General features: G+C 33.8%; 3 protein-coding genes across 3 annotated transcripts; 1 reads left to right on the forward strand and 2 right to left on the reverse strand.

Moving 5' to 3' along the window:
• Window positions 1–1270: 1270 nt before the first annotated feature.
• LOC108472733 (uncharacterized) lies at window positions 1271–3635 on the reverse strand. Its single transcript, XM_017774290.2, has one exon. The coding sequence runs from the start codon at window positions 3484–3486 to the stop codon at window positions 1519–1521; it is 1968 nt and encodes a 655-aa protein (XP_017629779.1). The 5' UTR covers window positions 3487–3635; the 3' UTR covers window positions 1271–1518.
• Window positions 3636–5028: 1393 nt separating this feature from the next.
• On the forward strand, window positions 5029–10426 carry LOC108471715 (nucleoside hydrolase 3-like). The gene is made up of 13 exons (XM_017773294.2): window positions 5029–5255; window positions 5450–5621; window positions 6022–6201; window positions 6379–6489; window positions 6711–7025; window positions 7105–7281; window positions 7360–7641; window positions 7827–7949; window positions 8086–8283; window positions 8512–8765; window positions 8995–9196; window positions 9297–9605; window positions 9769–10426. Exons 1-13 carry the CDS (start codon window positions 5200–5202, stop codon window positions 10084–10086), a joined length of 2697 nt encoding a protein of 898 aa, XP_017628783.2. The 5' UTR covers window positions 5029–5199; the 3' UTR covers window positions 10087–10426.
• A 2082-nt stretch (window positions 10427–12508) lies between these two features.
• Window positions 12509–14442, reverse strand: LOC108471197 (histidine-containing phosphotransfer protein 1-like). The gene is made up of 6 exons (XM_017772805.2): window positions 13938–14442; window positions 13706–13836; window positions 13525–13593; window positions 13072–13143; window positions 12909–12981; window positions 12509–12803 (listed from the first exon to the last, which is right to left on the reverse strand). The coding sequence occupies exons 1-6, from the start codon at window positions 13995–13997 to the stop codon at window positions 12759–12761; spliced, it is 450 nt and encodes a 149-aa protein (XP_017628294.1). The 5' UTR covers window positions 13998–14442; the 3' UTR covers window positions 12509–12758.
• Between the last annotated feature and the right edge of the window lie 6864 nt (window positions 14443–21306).

The following is a 21306-nucleotide window of genomic DNA, read 5'->3' on the forward strand; positions in this document are numbered from 1 at the left end:
TTTTTTGTTTTTTGCCCCAACAATTACAAACAATAATAACACATGGAATTGTTTTGCTTTGTTTCTAGTCATGTGCTCTGACTAGGATTGCATCTACAGCATGTGAAAATTTCAGGTCATAAATTTCCAACTCTGGAACAATCTATCAGAAGAATTTAAAACTCACTCCCCAACATACAAAAGTTTTTCACCTCACCTTTCTAAAGACAATCCCTTTTTCCAACCTGGATGATACCATGTATCAGGATATAAAAATGTCAAATCTTAAGAGTAATGATCTTCCATCCCAACTCCCAAACCATTTACTTTGAGAGATTTATGGTAATATGGTCTTGAATCTTAAAAAAGTACTAAAGAAAAAGATTGGTGTCCAGTCAAATTATTACATAATTATGTCTTTATGATGGCCTTTGAAACAAAGATCAGATGACATTGTGACAGTGATCCTGGCAGGGTAGCTGCATTGTTTTCGCTCCTTATTAGGTAGAGATGGCATCTTTTAAGATCTGGTATCATCTAATACCAGTTCCTCTGTGATATCAAGTTTTTGCCATTGCCTACCTTCTTTTAATCTCTTAATGTGGTCTATAAACTGTACCACATACTACATGACTTGTTCTTAGTGGCTATAATCAGTCCTATGAGTCTGCATCACTTTTTATAGACACAAAAGGAGATTGGGATGAGCATAAATGAAGCGTAACATTGTTGTCTACTATCTAAATCAAATTGTTGAAATGTCTTTTACCATATTTAAGCACAATCAAGATTAAGTGATCTTCTCCTAAGAACATAGAAACTAGTTCATGAAATGGCTCAATTTACTGGGGGGAAATAGATGTTTTGGGTTAAGTACAACAATGGCCCAAAAAGAACCCACCTAACTATGAGATCTCATATCATTAAATTTGATGCTTAATTTCATTGAACTCAGATGCAACCAATGTATTCAGATGATTTAGTTCACCTGTCTTACCATTTGGTTTGTCCATTACGATAATTTCACATGCACCTAATGATTGGATATGTAGAACCAGGTACAATGAACATAGAAAAGGTTCAACTACCAAAATCTAAGTCTAACTACCATAGAAGTGATGCACAAATATCGGTAAATGTATGTTTTGTTGTTTGCTTATAAATGTTGCACTGATGCATGTATATGCACACCATGTAATTTACCTGTATTGAAATAGTCTTATGAGGAAGCATACCTAGTCAGCTGATGCCTAGTACTTCAAACAACTACCATAGTCAAATCAAGGCTCTATTTTCAGAAACAAGAAACTTCTGCTTCAATTTATTGATTTGATGACATATAGAGTATAAGCAACATGGTAAAGATCAAGCTGACAGCAGACCAGTATAATCCAAAAATATGAGGCATTAACATATAGAAATCATGCTCATTCCCTGAGGTTACTTAAAAAAAAAGACATTATTTATCACTAAGCAAAACAATACACGTTGACTTGTCACATTGTGCTGAAAGCAAAGCTAATCAACTGACCAAATCACTCAAAATCGTCTTGCAGCATATGCAAAGGTTACTGCAGCCAAAAGAGTTGTTGCAGAGGAGACCAAAGTCCATAAACTCTTTTTCTTTTGTGCTTCCGCAACTGATTTCTCCATTATCTCAACTTTCAGCTTCAAATCTTGAGCTACCGTCTCTTTGTTTTCAAATGCTTGTTTGATTGCCTCCAGTTCTGTTGAATATGGTTCAATGTCCTCTTCATGTTTCCTTTCAGCAATAGCAGCTTCTTCCTTCTTCTTTCGATCAGTTTCACCTTTAGATTGACATAACCGTGAAGCAGTGTTCTTCAACAAAGTCAACAGTTGCTGATACTTAATGCTGGTTGATTCCATTTTAGCCCTCAAATCATTGAGAGTTCTCTTTGCCTCCAGAAGTTCCTTCTGCAGCCCAACTTTATCTTCAGCCATTGATCTGCAGTGATTTACCATCTCCTCCTTTTCCTTGATTAGGTTCTGCAATTCAGCCTTCTTCTGTGCCAGTTCTTCCGCAGTTTCCTCAAGTATCTTCTCCATTTCTGAAACTTTCAATCTCAAGTTAACACCATTTTGCTTCTCCTCATCCAATACTTTCAATGCATTGTCCTTCTCAAGAGTCAATTCATCAAATGAAACTCTAATACAGCTAACTTCAGATATCAAATCTTTTTTCTTGTTTTCATAAGCCTCACATGCCTCTAGCAGCCTATTCACAACATCCCACAGATCACTCACTTCTTTATGTAGCTCAGAATTATTAATCTCACCACTAAATTTGACCTTCTCAATCTCACTTTTGTCTGCAAGAAAGTCTTCAATCTTCTCCCGCATATCCTTCAGTTCCTTCTTATTCATTTCCAATACTCTTGTAGCTGCATCCCTTTCCTCCAGTAACTTGTCAATTCTTCTCTGCTTATCCTCAGACTCCGCCACTGTAGTCTCCAAAGATTTTGTGGCAAGATCCTTCTCCTCCATTACCCTTTCAAGATTCTGTTCTATTGCTCTCTTTTCTTCCACCAATGCATCAATCTCTTTTGCCAGTTCAGCCTCTCTATCCATTGCTTCAGCATAATTCTTTTCCAACAAGAAAACTTTGGACCGCAACACCCCCTCTTCCTTATTGAAATTCAATATAACCTCATCCATATTTCGCATTTTCTTTTCCAACTCATCAATCTTCGCTCTTTGGTAAATTTTCTCCATCTCTATCTCTTTCTTCTCCTTCTCAAGATTTTCAATCTTTATTCTTAAATCCTCAACTTCCATGACCATATCCTTAATGTTCTTCTCCAACAAGTCTTTATCTTTCACCACTGAACTCTTCACCTTCTCCAATTCCTCCTTCTCCCCAAGCAACTTATCACATTCAACTTTCAGTTTCCCAATCTCTTCCAGAAATCCCCTCTCATTTTTCTCCATGTCCACTAGGTTCGCTTTCATCAAACTACCCTCATTAACCTGCAACTCAAAATCATTCCTTGCCAAATCTCTCTCTTTAGAAACCAAACTCAACCTTTCTCTTTCATTTTCAAGACTGCTTATTAGTCCATTCACCTTACTGTTCAATTCCCCAATCTCCCTTTCCTTCTCAACACCCATTTCCTTCATTTGAGTCTCCATATAAACCGAAAGAACCCCATTTTGCCATTCCAACCCCATATTTTTGTCACTCTGCACACCCTCAAGTTCCTTCCTCTTACTCAATTCAGCCTCGAGGCCTTTATAATATTGAACCAATAACTCAACCTCTTGTCTCTTTTCAAAGTTCTCCTTGACAAGTAATGAGTTAAGAGTCTGAAGACTCTGAAGCTGCTCATTAGGATCTTCCATGGGAGATTGGGGGTTCATTTCGTTGGAAGATTCTGTAAAGGTCGAATCTTTGGCAGAGTCTTGAATTTCTTGAGATGGGTTTTGTTGTTGGAAGTCTTGGGATTTATTACGAGTCGGTTTCTTTTTGGCCGGCTTCTTTCTGGCCATTTTTGGCAGTACTGGATGTGTATGTGGAAATTGAAAAGCTTGAGTTTTTAAGGTGGAGAAAGGAGATATGGTGATTAAAAAGGAGGGATTTTTGAAAGAACAAGGCTAAGGTTTGAGAATTTAAAATGGCGGGACCCAAGTGCAAGATTTGTTGGGAATTTGGGAAAAGAAAACCATAAAAATATAAGGGATTTTGGATTTTAGTTGTGGGGTGTGGCTATTATTTGCTCACTATATATAGCCTCTCCAATCACAAATTTGTGTGAACATGGCTGCTTTTTATTCGCAATCTTTAAATTCATTGTGTGTGTTTTTAATGTCCAAATTCATACACTGAATTAATTTAAATACATTGTATTTTTTGGTACAAAAATACACTGTATTTAAACCTTTAACCTTCGGTGTCTTTAATTTCTACTTTTTATTTCTATTTTAAATATATATTTTAATTATTATATTATTATCTAAAGTTTTAATTGAGTTAACGACACTTTCAATTAAGTTAAAATCTTAATTTAATTGTGAAATTGTTAAAACCCCAATATTTTTATAAAATAACAAATGAGACTATTTTTATATATAATTTTAAAAAAAGTAATTATTTAATACATCACTAATACAATTTTTAGATCTTATAATCAGGTAAATTTATCACATTTATTTATATTTATATTTTTTATTTTTATTGTATCTTAAAATACATTTCTCATACTTTTAATCCGCTTGTAAAATCTAACAAACTTCAGAAATATGAATATAGAAATATGAATATAATAATTTTTCTCAAAAAATATAGACACATAATATAACATTTAAACTCAATACTTTAAAATTTATCTTTTCAATTCACTATTTCAACCAAAATCACATTTGGTTCCATATGCCATAATCTGCTTATTATTTACCAACTTTTAATTACTAAATTGTTAGTACAAAATTACCACCAAAAGTAATAATTTTATCCAACGTGTTGAGTATTTAATTTTAGGAAGAACTACTATTTTGTCTTAATCGATAGACAATTTTAATTTTTAAAATATATATTTCACAAAATTTATAATTGAATTAAATATATATTATTGTCAACGTAGGAGGTGTAGGTTTGAGTGTATTGAAATTCATTATCCTCTTATTTATGGATTGAAAAAATTATGAATAATTCTATACATTGTATAAAAATTAAATAAAAAATCTGATATAAAAATTTTATCATTCTTTTCACTTATAAAGATGGAAATATATATATATATATATAGTAAATATCAAATTAGTTATAGCTTTTTTACTCAAAGTTTAGTTAATTTAAAGATGTTCACCATAATTTACCTTCCAATTTTACTTATTAAATTGATCACAGGATTAAAAATAATTTTTTATGGAGGTACAAATATGGGAATTAGTTGTTCTATATGGTAGCTAGATATGCAAATACAATGCAAAATTCAATTTCAAAACAACTCAAATGGAATGTATGCATGCAAATATAGAAACCTAATAAAGTTTCCATATATTTGTACTTTTATGGCTTACGCCATTCTCTTTCATTTTGGTTCATCAGGGATCCATCATTTCCCCCACTAAAATATTAGCATAAACAAAACTAATCTTCATTTTTCTTTTTCATTTTTTATGCCTTTTCCACTATATATATATATATACATACATACACATACATCCAAAAGGTTATGTTTGAAGTCATATAGTGTGTAAACTATGTTAGACTTTGTATGGAACAATGGAGTTCAAAGGTTTCTCTCTAAAAGTCAAAGGTTCTCCTTCTTCTTCTTCTTCTTCTTCTTCTTCTCACTTATATTTTGTTCATTTTGAGCATATATTCATGGGAATGAACCGTGTTTGCTTTCCGATTTTTTTTTACTAGGAAGGATATATATTCTATGATATAGTTTTTGTTTCTCTTTCAAAGTTTGCATGGGGATATTAATGCAAGATGTATCTTTATCAGAGTGATATTGGCAGTAGCCATGATCGGAAGTCTGGGAGCTTTGATTTTCTTGGTGGATCCTAATGGTGTTCGTCAGCCTCATCGGATTCTGGTCGATACAGATGTTGATACCGACGACGTTTTTGCTCTCTTTTATCTTTTGAAGCAGGACACGACGCGATTCGACTTGCAGGTAATACCCTTTAGAGCCGATAGGTACCCAAAGAGGATAATACCTTCATATCCCGCACTCTCTTTTGAATGATCAACATTAAACTGCATTACATGGTTGCTATTGTTTATTCACAACAGTTCCCTCTCTCTTTGAATAGCAACATCAGTCATATTTAAAGCAATTGACATATGATTAATCCTTGTTTATCATTAAAGATAAAAAGTCTAAAAGTGGCTGCATGCTTATCTAACTCTAATAGCCCATTTTATACTTTAAAGATTTGATGGAAATGCTAATATATAAATATAACTGAGTGGCTAAAAACCCAGTCAACATTTGGTGAAGTTGCCATTCCTTAAACAAACAACTACTTTATTGTAAAATATAACCATTTCCAATGGGGGTTATCATTTGGCAGGCAATTACAGTGAATGCAAATGGATGGAGTGAAGCAGGGCATGCCATTAATCATTTATACGATATTCTATTCATGATGGGACGTGATGATATTCCTGTGGGAGTTGGAGGTGAAGGTGGTATTTTGCCCAATGGCACTATCCTTCCTAATGTTGGTGGATATCAACCCATTATTGACCAGGTCCAGGATCATCTTTCAACCTTTTTGACTAACCAATAAAAACATTCCATGTCTCATCAACAAGCTATATAGGATACATATATAAATATAATGGAACCCCATTATCGTAGGTATAATTATGAGTGATGATTAAATGAAGAAAAAGGAAGATATTTTTAACATTTTTTTGCGTGGCAGGGAATGTCAACAGCTGGGGAATGTAGATATAGACAAGCAATCCCTGTGGCACATAGAGGGCGTCTTGATGTCAATTCTAACTATGGCATTAGAAAAGCTTTCCTTCCACAGGTCCCATTTCTAGTTCTTGTCTAAAGGCTTATTTCTAAAAGACACTCGAACAAGTTTAAAAATGTTTTACCCCATTTTTCAAAAATTGTTGGACATGAAACAAAGTTTAAGTTTCTACAGAGACAAGTTCAAATGTTGTCAGGTGTGTTGAGTTCATTAAACTTGTTTCTCAATGTGTTTCAAGTCCTAGTGACAGCTTTTTTTCTCCCTACATGACATAGGGTGGCAGGAGGTACACTCCACTTAAGCAACCCACAGCACAACAAGTGATGATAGATACAATATCTTCAGGTCCTACAACTGTGTTTCTCATGGGAGCACATACTAACTTTGCCATCTTTCTTATGACCAATCCTCACTTGAAGAAAAATGTTAAGCACATTTATGCAATGGGCGGTTCGGTTAGATCGAACTGTCTGAAGAAAGATGGTTCTGGTAATTCAATCGAATGTGCTGATATTGGTAATCTGTATCCACAAGATAGCAATCCATATGCTGAGTTCAATATATTTTCAGATCCTTTTGCTGCCTACAAGGTGTTCTTTTGGTTGTTTTCATTTGATATTCATGAATTCATTACTCTATTCGGTATTTGAATCTTTTTCTTTTGAGCAGGTTTTGCATTCTGGTATCCCATTTACACTTATTCCTCTAGATGCAACAAATACCATTCCTGTAAGTAAGAGTTTCTTCATGGAGTTTGAAAGGAGACAGGATACGTACGAGGCAAAATATTGCCTCCAAGCTTTGAAGATTATTCGCTATACCTGGTTGGGTGATATATTTTATGAGGTAATGTCCCTTGAATCCTTGTGATTCATTCTTCCCTTTTGCAGACATCCAACTAAGTGACTGATGAAATGTTGGCAGCAATATTGTATGTGGGACTCTTTTCTGGTTGGTGTAGCATTATCTACAATGCGTAACTCTCACAATCATAACGGAGAAAATGAGTTTGCAGAGATGCAATATATGAACATAACGGTCGTTACCTCAAATAAACCTTATGGAGCATTAGATGGCTCAAATCCACTGATTACAGGATATTCAATCCCAAAGTTTAATGTACACAAGAATGGGGTTCATAGTGGCCATGTTCAAATGGGAATGCAAGATCCCTTTTGCCTTCAGAAAGGAAAAGGGAAATGTCAGGTATTACCAGTACCCAGTATAGCTGATTTAAAAAAGTTTAGGTCTTATATGTACTGGTAATTATACATGGAAGTTTTTATCTATAGGTTCTCTCACTGTAAGGAACTCATCGTATATCTTTTAGAAAACATAGCTTCTTTCAACCATGATATTGATTTTCTGACAGAATTATACAATGCTAACAGGATGGTTACACGAAAGAAGATACTGGAGAGGATGCCGTGCGTGTTCTTGTTGCAGTGAAAGCTAAAGCCAGTCATTATAAGGGAAGCTCACTTGGGAGAGAATTTTATAAAAGTTTTCTCAATGTAAGCTCTTATTAATAGTTTCTCAATAACACCAATTTATGTTGTTTAATTAGTAAATTCACAGACAAGTAACCAGGAAATGCTGTAGTAAGTTTTTGGAACCGAACTGTAGTTTCATCCCTTCTGTTCATTGTAGGTTATAAATAGCCCTGAGAGAAGTGGAAGGTTTGATATCAGAAGCCAATATCCAAACCACAAGGAGGTTCTTTATAAACCAGATTTCGAAAAGAAGATGAGGGGAAATCCAATTGTTTTCGACATGGATATGAGCGCCGGGGACTTTCTAGCTCTTTTATATCTCCTCAAGTTACCTGTGGAATTAATTAATCTCAAGGTACTTTAAGCTGGATTGGGTTTGCTAAGTCTAACCTCAATACAAACTGCTGATCTCATGAGTTAAGCATCTGCAACTTTTAAAGTGAACAAATATGGCAATGTTCTATAAATGTCATTTAAGTATTACCAATGTTCAGGCCTTTTACATGGAACAGGACACATAACTATTCCCAATGTTATGGATTCCCTGAAGTTCCTCATGCTTGATATTTCTATGTTCAACTAGGGAATACTTATCAGCTCAACAGGCTGGGCAACTCCTGCAACGATTGATGTTGTGTATGATATATTACATATGATGGGCCGTGATGACATTCCGGTAGGTCTTGGTGATGCATTCGCAGTTGGTCAAGCCAATCCATCTTTCACTGCTATTGGAGACTGCAAGTATTCCAAAGCGATCCCTCATGGTAGTGGTGGTTACTTGGACTCCGACACGCTATATGGACTAGCTCGTGATTTACCTCGAAGTCCAAGAAGGTAAATCCCAGCCCTCAGATTTGCATTCTTATATGTGCAATCTGTTGAATGTTCAAACATGAAAATTCTCATTTTAAATCCTTTGACCCCATCATTTCCAGTTGTGTAAGCATTATCCGTGGATAAAAACTGATAAAATTCCAAATAATACTATGATAATAACAATTAAAAAACCATGAGAAGAACAAGTTAAAATATGTGGCTTACTGGCCCTCTAATGACTTTCCAGATATACGGCAGCAAATTTTGTCAAGTATGGAGCTCCTAGAGATATTGAGAATCCCGAACTCAGGCAGCCATCAGCTCAAGATGTTTGGGAATCTGTAGTGGAATATTTGGATCCAGGATCCAAGGTCACAATATTGACTAATGGACCTTTGACAAATTTAGCACAGATCCTTAGGTTGGAGAATGCAAGCTCGGTGATTCAGGTAATGATATGATATCAGAGATTTCAGTCACCCTGCAAATAAAAATGCATTGAGACCTGGACCAGATGATGACATTGATCACATATATTTTCTGATGCAGGGAATACATATTGTTGGAGGACACATAGGCAATGTCTATGACAATAGCAAAGGAAATCTTTTCACTGTTCCCTTGAATAAATATGCAGAATTTAACATGTTTCTTGATCCATTAGCTGCAAAGGAAGTTTTCACTTCATCTGTGGGCATCATACTTGTTCCACTGCAGATGCAAAGAAGAGTTAGTTCTTTCAGCACCATTCTTAGCAGGATGAATGCCACAACTCAGACTCCTGAACTTGTATTTGCCCGATGTTTACTTTCGAGACTTTGGCAATTACAACAGCAACATTATAGATATCATCACATGGTAATTTAAGAAAACCTTCAAGCATATATATGATGAGGTTTTATGAGTTTCAGATATGATACATATATTTTTGAAGAGAAGCTAAAATCCTTGAATACTTTCAATGCAATTTATGGATGCCGGAGAACTTAGATTAGATTGAAACAACTTTGTGTCTTTGCAGGATATATTTTTAGGAGAGATCCTTGGTGCAGTAACCTTGGCTGGAAATCCACATCTGAACCAGACATTTACGTCCAAGCCTCTTAAGGTCTTGGCAGATGGAGACGTTACAGTGATAGGAGAGATAACCATTGATGAAGAACAAGGGAAACAAGTGAAGGTTTTGGAAAATATTAATTCACAGGCATATTATGACCATTTCACTAGGGTCTTAGGTGATCACAGACAATCTGCTGTGCTTGCAAGCTTTCATGAGCAGGAAAGACTGTGGACTTCACAACCAGAAAGTATAAACATCGGTCATAATCAGAAGTTGTAAATGTTTGTTGTAAATTTAACCATTCTTTTCAACAGTTTTGACATCTTTCTGAAGCAGTTTCTTCTACATAGTGCGTATGAGCTTAGCAGCAGGCGAAGTATAGGAAAAGTTACAAGAATTTTCTCTTTCATTGCTGTTATTTATTACTTTTTCCCGTGCTTGAGCTACTAGCTCCATCAATTCATCATCAGATCCACCCTGCAGTTCAATGTAAATATATTTCATTGTCATGTTCTTACCTACAAATATTATATGTACATTAAACAAAGATGCATGCTCCATTATGAGTATGTAAATAGCGTACCCCTTTTTAATAGTGAGATCATCAGATTGCAATTAATCATTTGCTAATCATTCAGAATCTATAGAAGTTTTTGTCTCTATATATTTGGGACAATCAAGAGAATTTTGTGGAAGTTGGATTTTTGGGAAGTGCTTTTGCCAAAGCTTCCTCCATAAACCTTTACATTATCCTTCAAAAACAGATTATTTAGTGATCATAGAATAATTAGAGCAATGAATATCTGACCAAGCATAGCTCCTGCTAGTATTATTGTTAAGCAAACAAAATAACATTGCAGCATATAATGGTACCCTTCCCCTATCGAGGCACTTGTCTCGAAGGACAGAACCGTGATGATGGTCTTTACCTTCAAAGTGAACAACACATCACACCGGACACAGTTGAAAAAATCCTTGTATCAACATTTAATATTATTAGGTCAGACAATTGGTTCACATTTCAGCTCTTTGCACTTAAAATCATGATCTGGTGTGATGATTTAGACATGTACTAAACTTTAGGTTGCATAAGAAACATTTTATGCTCCCTGGTTCTTCTACATAAATTGTACTGAGTCATGTCTTTGAAGTTCCAATGTCTGAGTGGTTGTATATGACACCATGGCAATGCATGCATAAGCCCTGCACTTGGATTCCTCTGTCCTTTCTATTACTTCAGATATTAACCTTATGCAACATAAAGTGGAATCCCCCAGCTGGAAGGTTTTCTTCTTTTCTTTACAGGGTCAGGGTGGGGGTTGTGAAATTATTACTTTTGCATTAATGAGAAATTGGCCATTCCTCACTTTTTTTCTATAAATTTTTTTATGTTATCTGGATTCTTTGTTTAACCTAAACTATCTTTTATGTAAGGGCATGATCCTTTAGATATATGAAAAATTCGAGCATACATGCTCATAGTGCAGGTAACATTCTAGAGCCTCTTACTGGTACAGTGATATATTATATATGGACCTGAAACCATGAAAAACGTTGAAGAAGATGGTCGGTGACTTGGGTGGGTGATAATGATATCGATTCTTATAAAATACTATGAAAAGATGAAAGAAATTTATTTGATGCTCTATCATTACAGCATATGTTTTGGCTTTACTTGCAGGATTACCTCCAAACTAATTAAGGGGGGACATCCACTCATGTGAAAAACAATAGTTTTGACCATATAAAATAATCATGTTCAATGAATGTGATAGAGAGACAGGCCAGTACTGAAATGGTGATTATAAAAACATTTTGAGACTTTATAAGAGAGAAAATCACCCCAACAAAACGTGGGGTTTCTACTTCATTTTCAATGCCTAAAATGCAACAGTAACAACTAATTTATAAATCATTAATTAAAGAACGTCAAATATGGGATCCTGTCTGTGGCTGTGAATGGTCGGTGATAATGTTTATTTGGCCAATGCATTTGTTTTTATCTTTTGAATATCTCCATCTACATGCATATAGTAGTTGAACTCATTCAACCAAAATTGTTGCATGTGCATTCATTTTAGCTAGTTATTCAACAGTTTAACAGGAATTGTTGATAAGAATAGTTGTTTCAACAAAATCATGAGGAATCTCAACTCTTTGAGTTTGGTTGCAAATTGTTATTCACAACTAAGAGTAGTTGTTGGATTAATCTAATTGATTCATTAATTAACAAGCCAACCCTTTTAGTTCTTTTACCAAATTGCTAGTAAGGCCTCGTTTTTGTCTAAAATGCAGATGATAAAGATGAAAGTTCACTTCTTTTGCTAAACTGACTGTCCTAGACATGTCTGAACCATGTTTTTGAGGTGTAGGGAGGATAAAGCTGAGTAGTTTCTGATATATTAGTACAGACATTAAAGAGGTTACTTCAGAGACATGCCAAAATGAAACAAAAGAAGTCTAGATTTTCTGAGGCACGGTTTCTGTTGTAAATGTAGTTCCTTTTAATGGAAAATGACTGCAAACTAGTTTGGTAAATTGCCCTTTTCAGATCTCGTTAAACATCTGTAATCTTTTGCTCCAGAGGATGGAAGATTCCTGATAAGATTTTGTTTCATTTCTCCATATGTTGTTTTTAAACAGATACATAATTAATGGAGTATGAAATTGAATGATCCAAAATCAGGAAAGAAAAGCAGTGTAAAGGAAAGAGCTGGAAGGGTTTTATTCACATTCTTTGTCATTGCTCATACACTGAAGATATGATACAAGCTTAAGCTCGAAAGTAGATAGATCCCCTTCAGTAGCTTAGTTACCCTACTAAAACTGCAATAATTGAAAACCAACAAAGATAAAAGAAAATAACTTTTTCTACATTGCCAAAATATCATTTTTGGTCCCTTGTTTTTTCTCTGCAGATAATTTTTAGGTCTCTTTTTGAAGCCAAACTATTACATTGGAATTGAGCCTCCAGCAGTCAAGATCTGCTGTTCAAGCTGCAGTCCATGAAATGAAAAAATCAATCCTTGAAGTTAACAAAGAATTCAGGGTAAAACCATTTTGGAAAGAAAGAAAATCTCTCTTCTACAAGGCAACCTTACCTGGAACAAAGATTCAAGCTTGGTTTTCACAAGCGAATACTCATGCCTCACTTGTTGCAGACATTTAAGACACCTATGTAACACATCAAAATTTCAAACTTCTCATAACTTTTAGCTGCAAATGCAATAAAATGTAATGATTTAAGGCATAAAATGGACTCACCCTTCGACGTTCTGCTCCTCGCAGTAGTTGCGGAAGGCTATGCAGACTTTCTGAACTCTCTGAGCACCAATGCTGTTAATTTGACAACATTTTACCATGAAAAATTCAACATAAATATGAACAACAACAAGAAATAGGAGAAAGCTATACAATTAATGGACTTCCTTCATGTGGGACATGAAAAATTGATGACCATAAAATACAAATTTTAAAATTTCAGATTTTTATTGCAACATTACAAATGTTACAGTTGAGTATCAGTACAAAAACTGTGAAAGTGAATTTGCAGTTTGGAACTGATTTTTTTCAGTGACAAACTTTGCCATATGTTGGTACAAAGTTAACCATTGAAAAAAAAAAACATGTTTACTAAACAAGTGATGCATAAGTTGTCCCATGATCTCATGTGAAGCTAAAAAATGTCACCGAGGTTAAAAATTTAGAGAAAAATACCTGGAGCTACTACCTTTCAACTGGTGAACATGAGCATCAATCCTTTTGTAATCTATGCTCTGCTGCTCTCTATATTAAGATCACAAAGCAACAACCAAACCACATTAAGAACATATATGGAGAGACATGGATAGTTCAGTTTACAACAAAAGGAATTGTTTAAAAATGGTAAAACCCTCACAGAGCTCTAGCCAGTTCATTGAGAAGTCTTTCAGAATCTTCAAAGAAAAGAGACACCACTTCAACCACAAAATCTGGGTTGTTTTCATCTTGAAGTTCTTGAAGTTGGGTGAATTGTTCATCCAGAAAACCCTACTCATTATACAATAAAACTAATCACTCAAAAATCTAACATCAAAAACCACAAAAGCTGAAAGCAAAATAAAATAAAGTAAAATAAAATAAAAGCTAACCTCATGATAGAGTGAGGTTCTGTAGTCAACAAATTGCCTTTGCAACTGAACCAAATCCATTGGAGCTTGCTTTTAAGTTATATTTTCCCACTTGCAGATCTTATAGGAACTAGATCATATTCTTCTTGCCTTTAAAAAATGAATGGAAAGCTGAGCCTGAAATAAATGGATGATATTATAGTGTTAGGAGCCCAAGAATCTTGCCCTTGAAGGTGGACTATAAATAACAAAGGTATATGTAAAGTCACCACCTTCTCTCTCTCTCCCTTTTTCCTATTGGTTTTTTTAATCCCTTTCTCCCTCTGGGTTTGTGTTTATGACTTCTTTGCCTTATCTATATTTTAACCTCATCATGTATGCAAGTTGAAAAATCTCTGATATATAATAAAAAGGCATCACAAGATCCAAAACTTGATGCCATGAATTCACCCTCACCATCTTTTTCTTTCAGTAATTATTGCTCTTTTCTCTCTCTCTCTCCCTTCCATCATTTTCTTTCATTTTGTTTATTATTATTTTGTTTTTCTTATGCAAAGTGCCAACCAGCCTAAAGGATATGGTATTACCATTACTGCCAACACCCCCATTTTCAGTTCTAGATAATTTATTCCACTGTCACCAGCATTAGGGTCCAAGGTTTTAATTATGGCACCAGCGGTAGAAAACATTTTCTTTCACAATTTCTCGTTGGGATTCATTAGTGGAAACTGTGTTCAGAAAAAAAACATACAATTATTGGAACAAAATAAAAAAACCCTATTAACCATTTTACAAGAACTCAAAAAAAAAAAACCCACACTTTTCAGGCCATATTTGGAAGAAAGTGATGTGAAAACCATGTTACAGCTTTGCATGAGAGATATTTTGTTTTCTTTTGGCTCATATTTTGTCGCTTCTAAAACCAAAAAATAATAAAAAAGGGTGATGATGTTATTTAATCTCATCAATAAGAAAACATTAACATTTTAAATTTAACAAATCAATGATACTTGTTATTACTGAAGCATATCCATTTCTATCTTACCTACTCCTTTTTTTTCAAGTTTCTTGCCCTTTTCTTTTTCCTCTTATCCCTTCATATATTATGCTGTCAATCTTTTCAAGAATCTTATCATGCCACAGTTGTTGAAAGCTACCTTGTTGTCTGTTCAAGTAAATATGGTTCATAGATAATTAATTGGCTTAGAGTGTTCAATAGGGAACATTTTAAGCTGTAGAATATGCTTTAAAATCTTTATTTTTGGCTTTTAGTTTCTCAACCTGAATTTTTCTTCCATATACCATCTTTAATTGGTTTTCATTTTAATGTTGAAATGTTTTATCTTCACATTTATATCTTTACTTAATCACAAATGCAATAATAAAAGATTTATATTTAACTTTTTAATTGATGTTAATTTGAATTTGATTCTTAAAATTTATTTTAAGGTAACATTATTATGAAATATTTCTTGATCTTTTTTGGTATAGGAACCAAAAGCTTTGCATAAGCATAAATTCATTTTAGATTATGTTAGATGAAAAAAATATATTTATTAAAAATTTATATAAAAATAGATGAGGTTGTTGTTGAAATGGTAAAATAAATATGTTGAATATTATTGTTTTTAGGTACGAACCTTGGCAAGAGTACTTTCAAAATAATATAATATATTTAATAAAAATATGTTTCAAATTTTTGTACTTTTTGTATGATTAGAATACTATTGTGAGCGTATTTTTCGATTTTAAAATTTAAGTTCAATTGTGAGTATTAATAAAATTATTTTGTTAAATTTGTTAGTATGATATTTGAAATAAAAAACAAAAAAAACTCATTTAGTTATTATAAATTTGAGTTTAACAAAAGAATTTGAATGATTTAACTGTTGGAATTGTAAGGACTAAATTTCTTGAAATAAAAGTAAAGATATTAAATTCCAAATGTACAAAAAGTATGGAGGCTTGGAATATATTATAACCAATATAGTTTATAAAATAATAATATTTTAGTCATAATCTAATTGAATTAGTATCCAATTCACTCATACACTAAGTATGAAAGATTTGAAAATTTTGAAGCATAGGAGAATAGGAGAATGTAAAATTACAAGGTTTTAACTATGTATATATAATCATCTTAACTATCCAAGAATATATTTGATTTAAAGCATATTTAAAATGGTTGGCAAAGAGATTGGAAATTAAGATATTAAGATGACCGAAAATTGCTCCAAGATTTTCTTGAAATGAAGAATAGTTGATAACATAATTTGTATTCCAACTGAACCATAAATCATTGGTTGGGAAGAGAAATTAATTAGGAAGACTACATGAATTAGCAATTTAGGTTGGTTTTTAGGGCCAGATATTGGGGACCCTCCATAGGTGGTGTGTTGGATTAAGACAATTCAAGCCCTTAAAAAGACAAAAATATATGGACTGGACACCAGAAGAAGAATGGCTCCAATCTCCATGGTAATAGGGGGCCTAAATGAAGCCCTTTCAAGTTTTGTTTGCCATCCAGTTCTGTCAATACTGTCATGTAGCCAAATCCCAAATTTGTTGTAAAATGTGTGAAAGATTGATTTTATGGAGAGATTTTCCCTCAGTGAGGACATGGAAATGGGGGGATGATGCAAGATGAAAAGAGTATCTCAGTGACTGGTTAGAGATGAAGGGACCACTCCATGTCTAGCTCCTTTGATGGGAAGGGCATCTCTAGGTGGTGGGGGCCAAATTTCATGGGAGATTTCATGCCATAAATGTAGTTGCCATTGCAGGCCACATAAATACAAAGATGAAGGATGTTTTTGGGTATCCAAAGTTTTTGTAAAAAGAAAAAAACAATGAACAGAACAGAAAGAAACTCTCATCACACTTATCATAAAAACAGTGCAGAAAGTAATATGATTCATGACCATGTTTTACCATTACTAGTTTCTTTTATTTTGTTTGGTATCAATGTGTTGGCTGATTCTTGAAATACTAGAAAATTTCCGAAGGACCCAGCCTTGCATGATTCATTGCTTTGTTACTGACTGCTGTGCGGCTTTTGAATTTCTTCGAACCAATATAGACTCCGTATGTAAATTATTTGTGAACTCAACATTTGCATTGAAATAAAATCGTCTATAGTTTATATTTTAATTTCATCAATTTCAGTCTTTGCATAATTTTTTAATTTGAGTATGATTTAAATGGTAGCAATTAAATTTATTAGGTCAAATTTTCTTGTTAGTATTGTATGCATAAGTTGTGGATTTAGTCCCCTATTCTCCAACTTAATTAACTTTAGTTTTTATACTTTTCGAATTTTGAAATTTCAATATTAATTCAAACAATAGTCTTTAAATCCAATTATTAAAATAATGTGACTTTTCTTTGAGCATTGTGCAAATAGCAAATTGACATGGTATTACAAATGTAATAATATGTTAACCAAAGGAGATTTTGAAAATAATTTGGTTCAAGACTGAAATTTCAAATAAATAACCAAATTAAAATATAGAGACGAAATCAACAACTTACGCGTAATACATGGTGTTAACTTTGATGCCCCAAACTTTTAATATAATAACATTTAAGTTAAAGGGGTGGACGTTGAATTGTTAAGGTGAACAAAAATAGTTTTGGGTGATTCAAACCTTTAGGGAGTGGGAAAAAGAAGAGGGCTAGTCTTGTAAGGTCAATTGAAGAGGAGGAAGGGAGAGGTAGTGTGACTCATTGTAGGTTTAATAATGGAATATTGATCGATTGGCAGCGACTGTTGAGCAGCCCTGTTGGGACCAATGAGGTTCCTTAATTGGAACTGTCATGGGCTTGGGAACCTATGTCCAGTTCTAGAGCTACTATGAATGTTGGTTGTATTTCTCTATGAGACCCAGTTAAGGGTTATTAAATTTGAATCTATCAGGAGGAGATACAACATGTACGATTGCTTCGTTGTCGAATCTGTTCAATGTAGGAAGGGTTTAGCATTACTTTGTAAAGAGGAGATTCAACTTAGTTTGTAAATTTTCTCGGAAACTTATATTGACATGCAAGTTATGAATAATGGAATAAGGTACGCTCACATTGTAACACCCCTCGTTCTACCTGATCGTCGGGTTTGAGTTACAAAATGCTATAGTCGTTGTCGGAGCAATTACAGTCGAATAACATGCAATGTAAACATAAATCATACAAACACCACCATTACAGATCATAATTCATTATACAATCTTTCTTGGGTCTTATACAATCTTACGTACTCTCTAGAATTAACCCGAAATCACATCAAGATTAAATTGCAACATTTACAAAATTTCAAAACGATGTCGCGACTGACCATATGTTTTTCCTCGTTGTGATGACGAGGTTCCTCATCACGCCCTGACCCAAAACCCAGATCCCATTGCAAAGACCATCGCCTGACATCGTGATGTGAACTCTATTTTTGGCACAAAATAGGCCTTTTGGCACGTAATCCAAGCCAGCTATACCGTTAATTCATTTGGTGCATAATTGCACTTTGTTCCTGTACAAAACCAACCAAATTGCTTACCATATCATCATTTAATTTTTACCAAAATCAATCAATTCAACATGACTTAATTTGGCACCAGAACACATCAAACAAATTGTTAAAACACAAATTAATCTTCCATGCTTTCAAGCCATTCAAAACAACATTTAACCATGCCATTTTCATATTCAAATCGTACCATTGTACATTCAAATGAGCCATTTAAACACTATCCATATGGTCTCAACATATGACCAAATCATGCCATAATACATGTATAAGCATTAACATCTCATAATTCATATACTAGCCAAACTCAAACCAAGTTAATAATTCGAAATTAACTCACTTATAGCATCTATGTACATGCCACAAAACCATAATTTTTAAATGCTTAAAAGACTACAAAATCAATGACGGGATAGTGTGAACTTCCCAGCCCAATCCCCGGATACGGATATAGAGCATCACAGGTTGACTTGATTTAAAAACACATCTATTAACTTCTTCTTTTCTAGAAAAGAACATTATTCGTTTTGGTGAATACTTTCTCTAACAGAGTAGTACTTCTCTAGTCCGAGTTCACTTGTATTTGGTTGCATGATTTTATTGTAATAGTCTGCTACATTTAAAGGCTTAATTATACTCAGATTACCCTTTTTTGTCTACTAAATTTACATCAATGAATCATAAATATCGTTACACTGTCAAGACTTCTATTCATCATTCAATGTTTTCAAAATAACATTCAATACAAAAAATTTCCAAAGTGGCGGTATTTAACAAGAGACCTAACACCCCCAACAAATACATGTTAATACTGAAATTAAAAAGGCTCACAGATGGCCGCTAATTTGGTTGTGTCCTTTCAGTTACCACGCTTAATCTAAGAACTTGAAAGAAAGGAGAAACTGGATAAGTTCGTAAGAACATGGTGAGTTTTTGGAAAAAATGATCCCGACTTAATTACTATTAGACAAGAATGAAAAAGAGACTTGATTAGTATGCCATGTTTAGATGATACATTACTTTGGTTTACAAATCAACTGGTGGATGATACTGGAATTTAACTCAACCGGTTGGCGAACAACATTGTTTCTATACTCATATAAGATAATCACGAACACATCTGCTCCACGAATACCTCACTTGCGTGATTTATCCACTATAACAGATAGGTCTACTGCTCATGTGCTCATGTAACATGCAATACCATATGCACATTTTTTCTACATATACCCTTCCTTATGCTAACTTCTGATCCTCAATTCTCAAAGAACCAAATATTTCTTGTATCTTCAAATCCACTCATCTGAGTTATGTAAGAATAATAACTCCGTATCCTTCTAACTCCCCTCATTGTATGAACATCTAAGTGTTCTCTTACAAGGTCGAGTTTTCACCATTCATATTATCTTATATCTTCTTTGTTATTATATACAATATCCCTCCGATACCTCTTTACACCCATCTGGATACAGAGCTTGTACACCAATGAAGGAGTACTGTATATATATTAAGCTTTCTCAGCCTATTTAACTGTAATTAGCAATTCATGCATTGACTCTTTGAATGAGACCTCTCAGACATGAACATAAAAAATAGATGATTAAGCTATTTACCCGACTGTACAAAGTTTAAGAATAAGCAATTTAACACAGATACCAGACACAAAGTAGAGAAGAACTCACCAGAATACTTTACTTAGAGCTTTATCTACTTTACTGGTTCTTTTCCTTTAGCACACTTCTTCCGCTTCTTTAGCTAAACAATAAAACAACTTATTTAATAATAAAAAATAACCAAATATTTAAGATATAGTACGAATCTATAAACAAGCAAGCGGTTTCTGGATAGGAGTTTCCTTCCTACCAACTATTCAAAGAAATTACACTAATCTTTTTTTAAGTTAGTCTCCATGTATCTGACAAAACTTAAAGGAAGGTTTAAGAATTTACTAGCAGATAACTATAACTTAAGTTTTCCTAATTTTTACAATTAATACCCTTGCTAGCAGCAAAGAACTCTTCTGGTTTCTTCGATGATAACAAAGTCTGGTGGAGAATATGAATAAAAAATCTTCTATCTATTACCACACTATCCTATTTATAGCTTACCTACATCCAAATCTCAATCAGGATTATCTCTAATCATTACCTATTTTCGCACATTTCCACTAATTAATCACATTCTACGAGGCTCTACAAGTGTTCTAATTATTGACACGTTGCCTCCACTAGGATGCCAGGTGATTTAAATGTTTTCTACAAGCCATCATACTCATTTAAGTAACGAAACTAAAACACGGATGGTGATCTTATTAGCGGGAAAGTCTGCCTAATAAGGTCTTCGCCCTAACTATAATCTTACTATCGCTTGGGCTAGCACTCTGCAGCATCAACGACGTTCTTCGTAGCTCTTCGCCATAAAGTTATCATCTTCACCAGGTCTAAGTTTCACAAATTAGGCGGTCTCCATTGGCGTAGTCTTTCAAATCGGTATGGTTCACCTAACTAGGGTGTGACACTTCTTGTAGACCTGATCGACATGTTCCACAAGATGGTAATTTAACAAGAAAAGGGAAAAACAACGAGATAAATATAACAAATGCTCAGTAAATTCCTATGTATTTAAACGATAAACTTACTTCGATTTACAATTTAACAACTCTAACTAAATAACATAGTAAAGATTGCCTATCATAACAGTTCACAACAATAAAACGAGTGTTAATACAAAATCAATCATGTAATGTACCAAATTTATAATATATCAATACATAATATTGGAGTACTTATAATGTGTACCAAATCTTTACATTCAACTCATTCATTAATATCACATTTGATCATCAATAGATTTTGGATCACTTCGGTTTCCCAT

This window comes from Gossypium arboreum, chromosome 11 (genome assembly GCF_025698485.1).
Source record: "Gossypium arboreum isolate Shixiya-1 chromosome 11, ASM2569848v2, whole genome shotgun sequence".
In the NCBI taxonomy this organism is placed as follows: Eukaryota; Viridiplantae; Streptophyta; class Magnoliopsida; order Malvales; family Malvaceae; genus Gossypium; species Gossypium arboreum.

Coding starts and splice junctions, on each gene's coding strand:
- LOC108472733 (XM_017774290.2), bottom strand. CDS start 3,486: ATGGCCAGAAAGAAGCCGGCCAAAAAGAAACCGACTCGTAATAAATCC.
- LOC108471715 (XM_017773294.2), top strand. CDS start 5,200: ATGTTAGACTTTGTATGGAACAATGGAGTTCAAAGGTTTCTCTCTAAA. Junction 7,026..7,104: donor ATCCTTTTGCTGCCTACAAG/GTGTTCTTTTGG, acceptor TCTTTTGAGCAG/GTTTTGCATTCTGGTATCCC. Junction 8,766..8,994: donor TTACCTCGAAGTCCAAGAAG/GTAAATCCCAGC, acceptor ATGACTTTCCAG/ATATACGGCAGCAAATTTTG.
- LOC108471197 (XM_017772805.2), bottom strand. CDS start 13,997: ATGGATTTGGTTCAGTTGCAAAGGCAATTTGTTGACTACAGAACCTCA. Junction 13,594..13,705: donor AATGAACTGGCTAGAGCTCT/GTGAGGGTTTTA, acceptor ATCTTAATATAG/AGAGCAGCAGAGCATAGATT. Junction 13,144..13,524: donor TTGAAAGGTAGTAGCTCCAG/GTATTTTTCTCT, acceptor TCAAATTAACAG/CATTGGTGCTCAGAGAGTTC.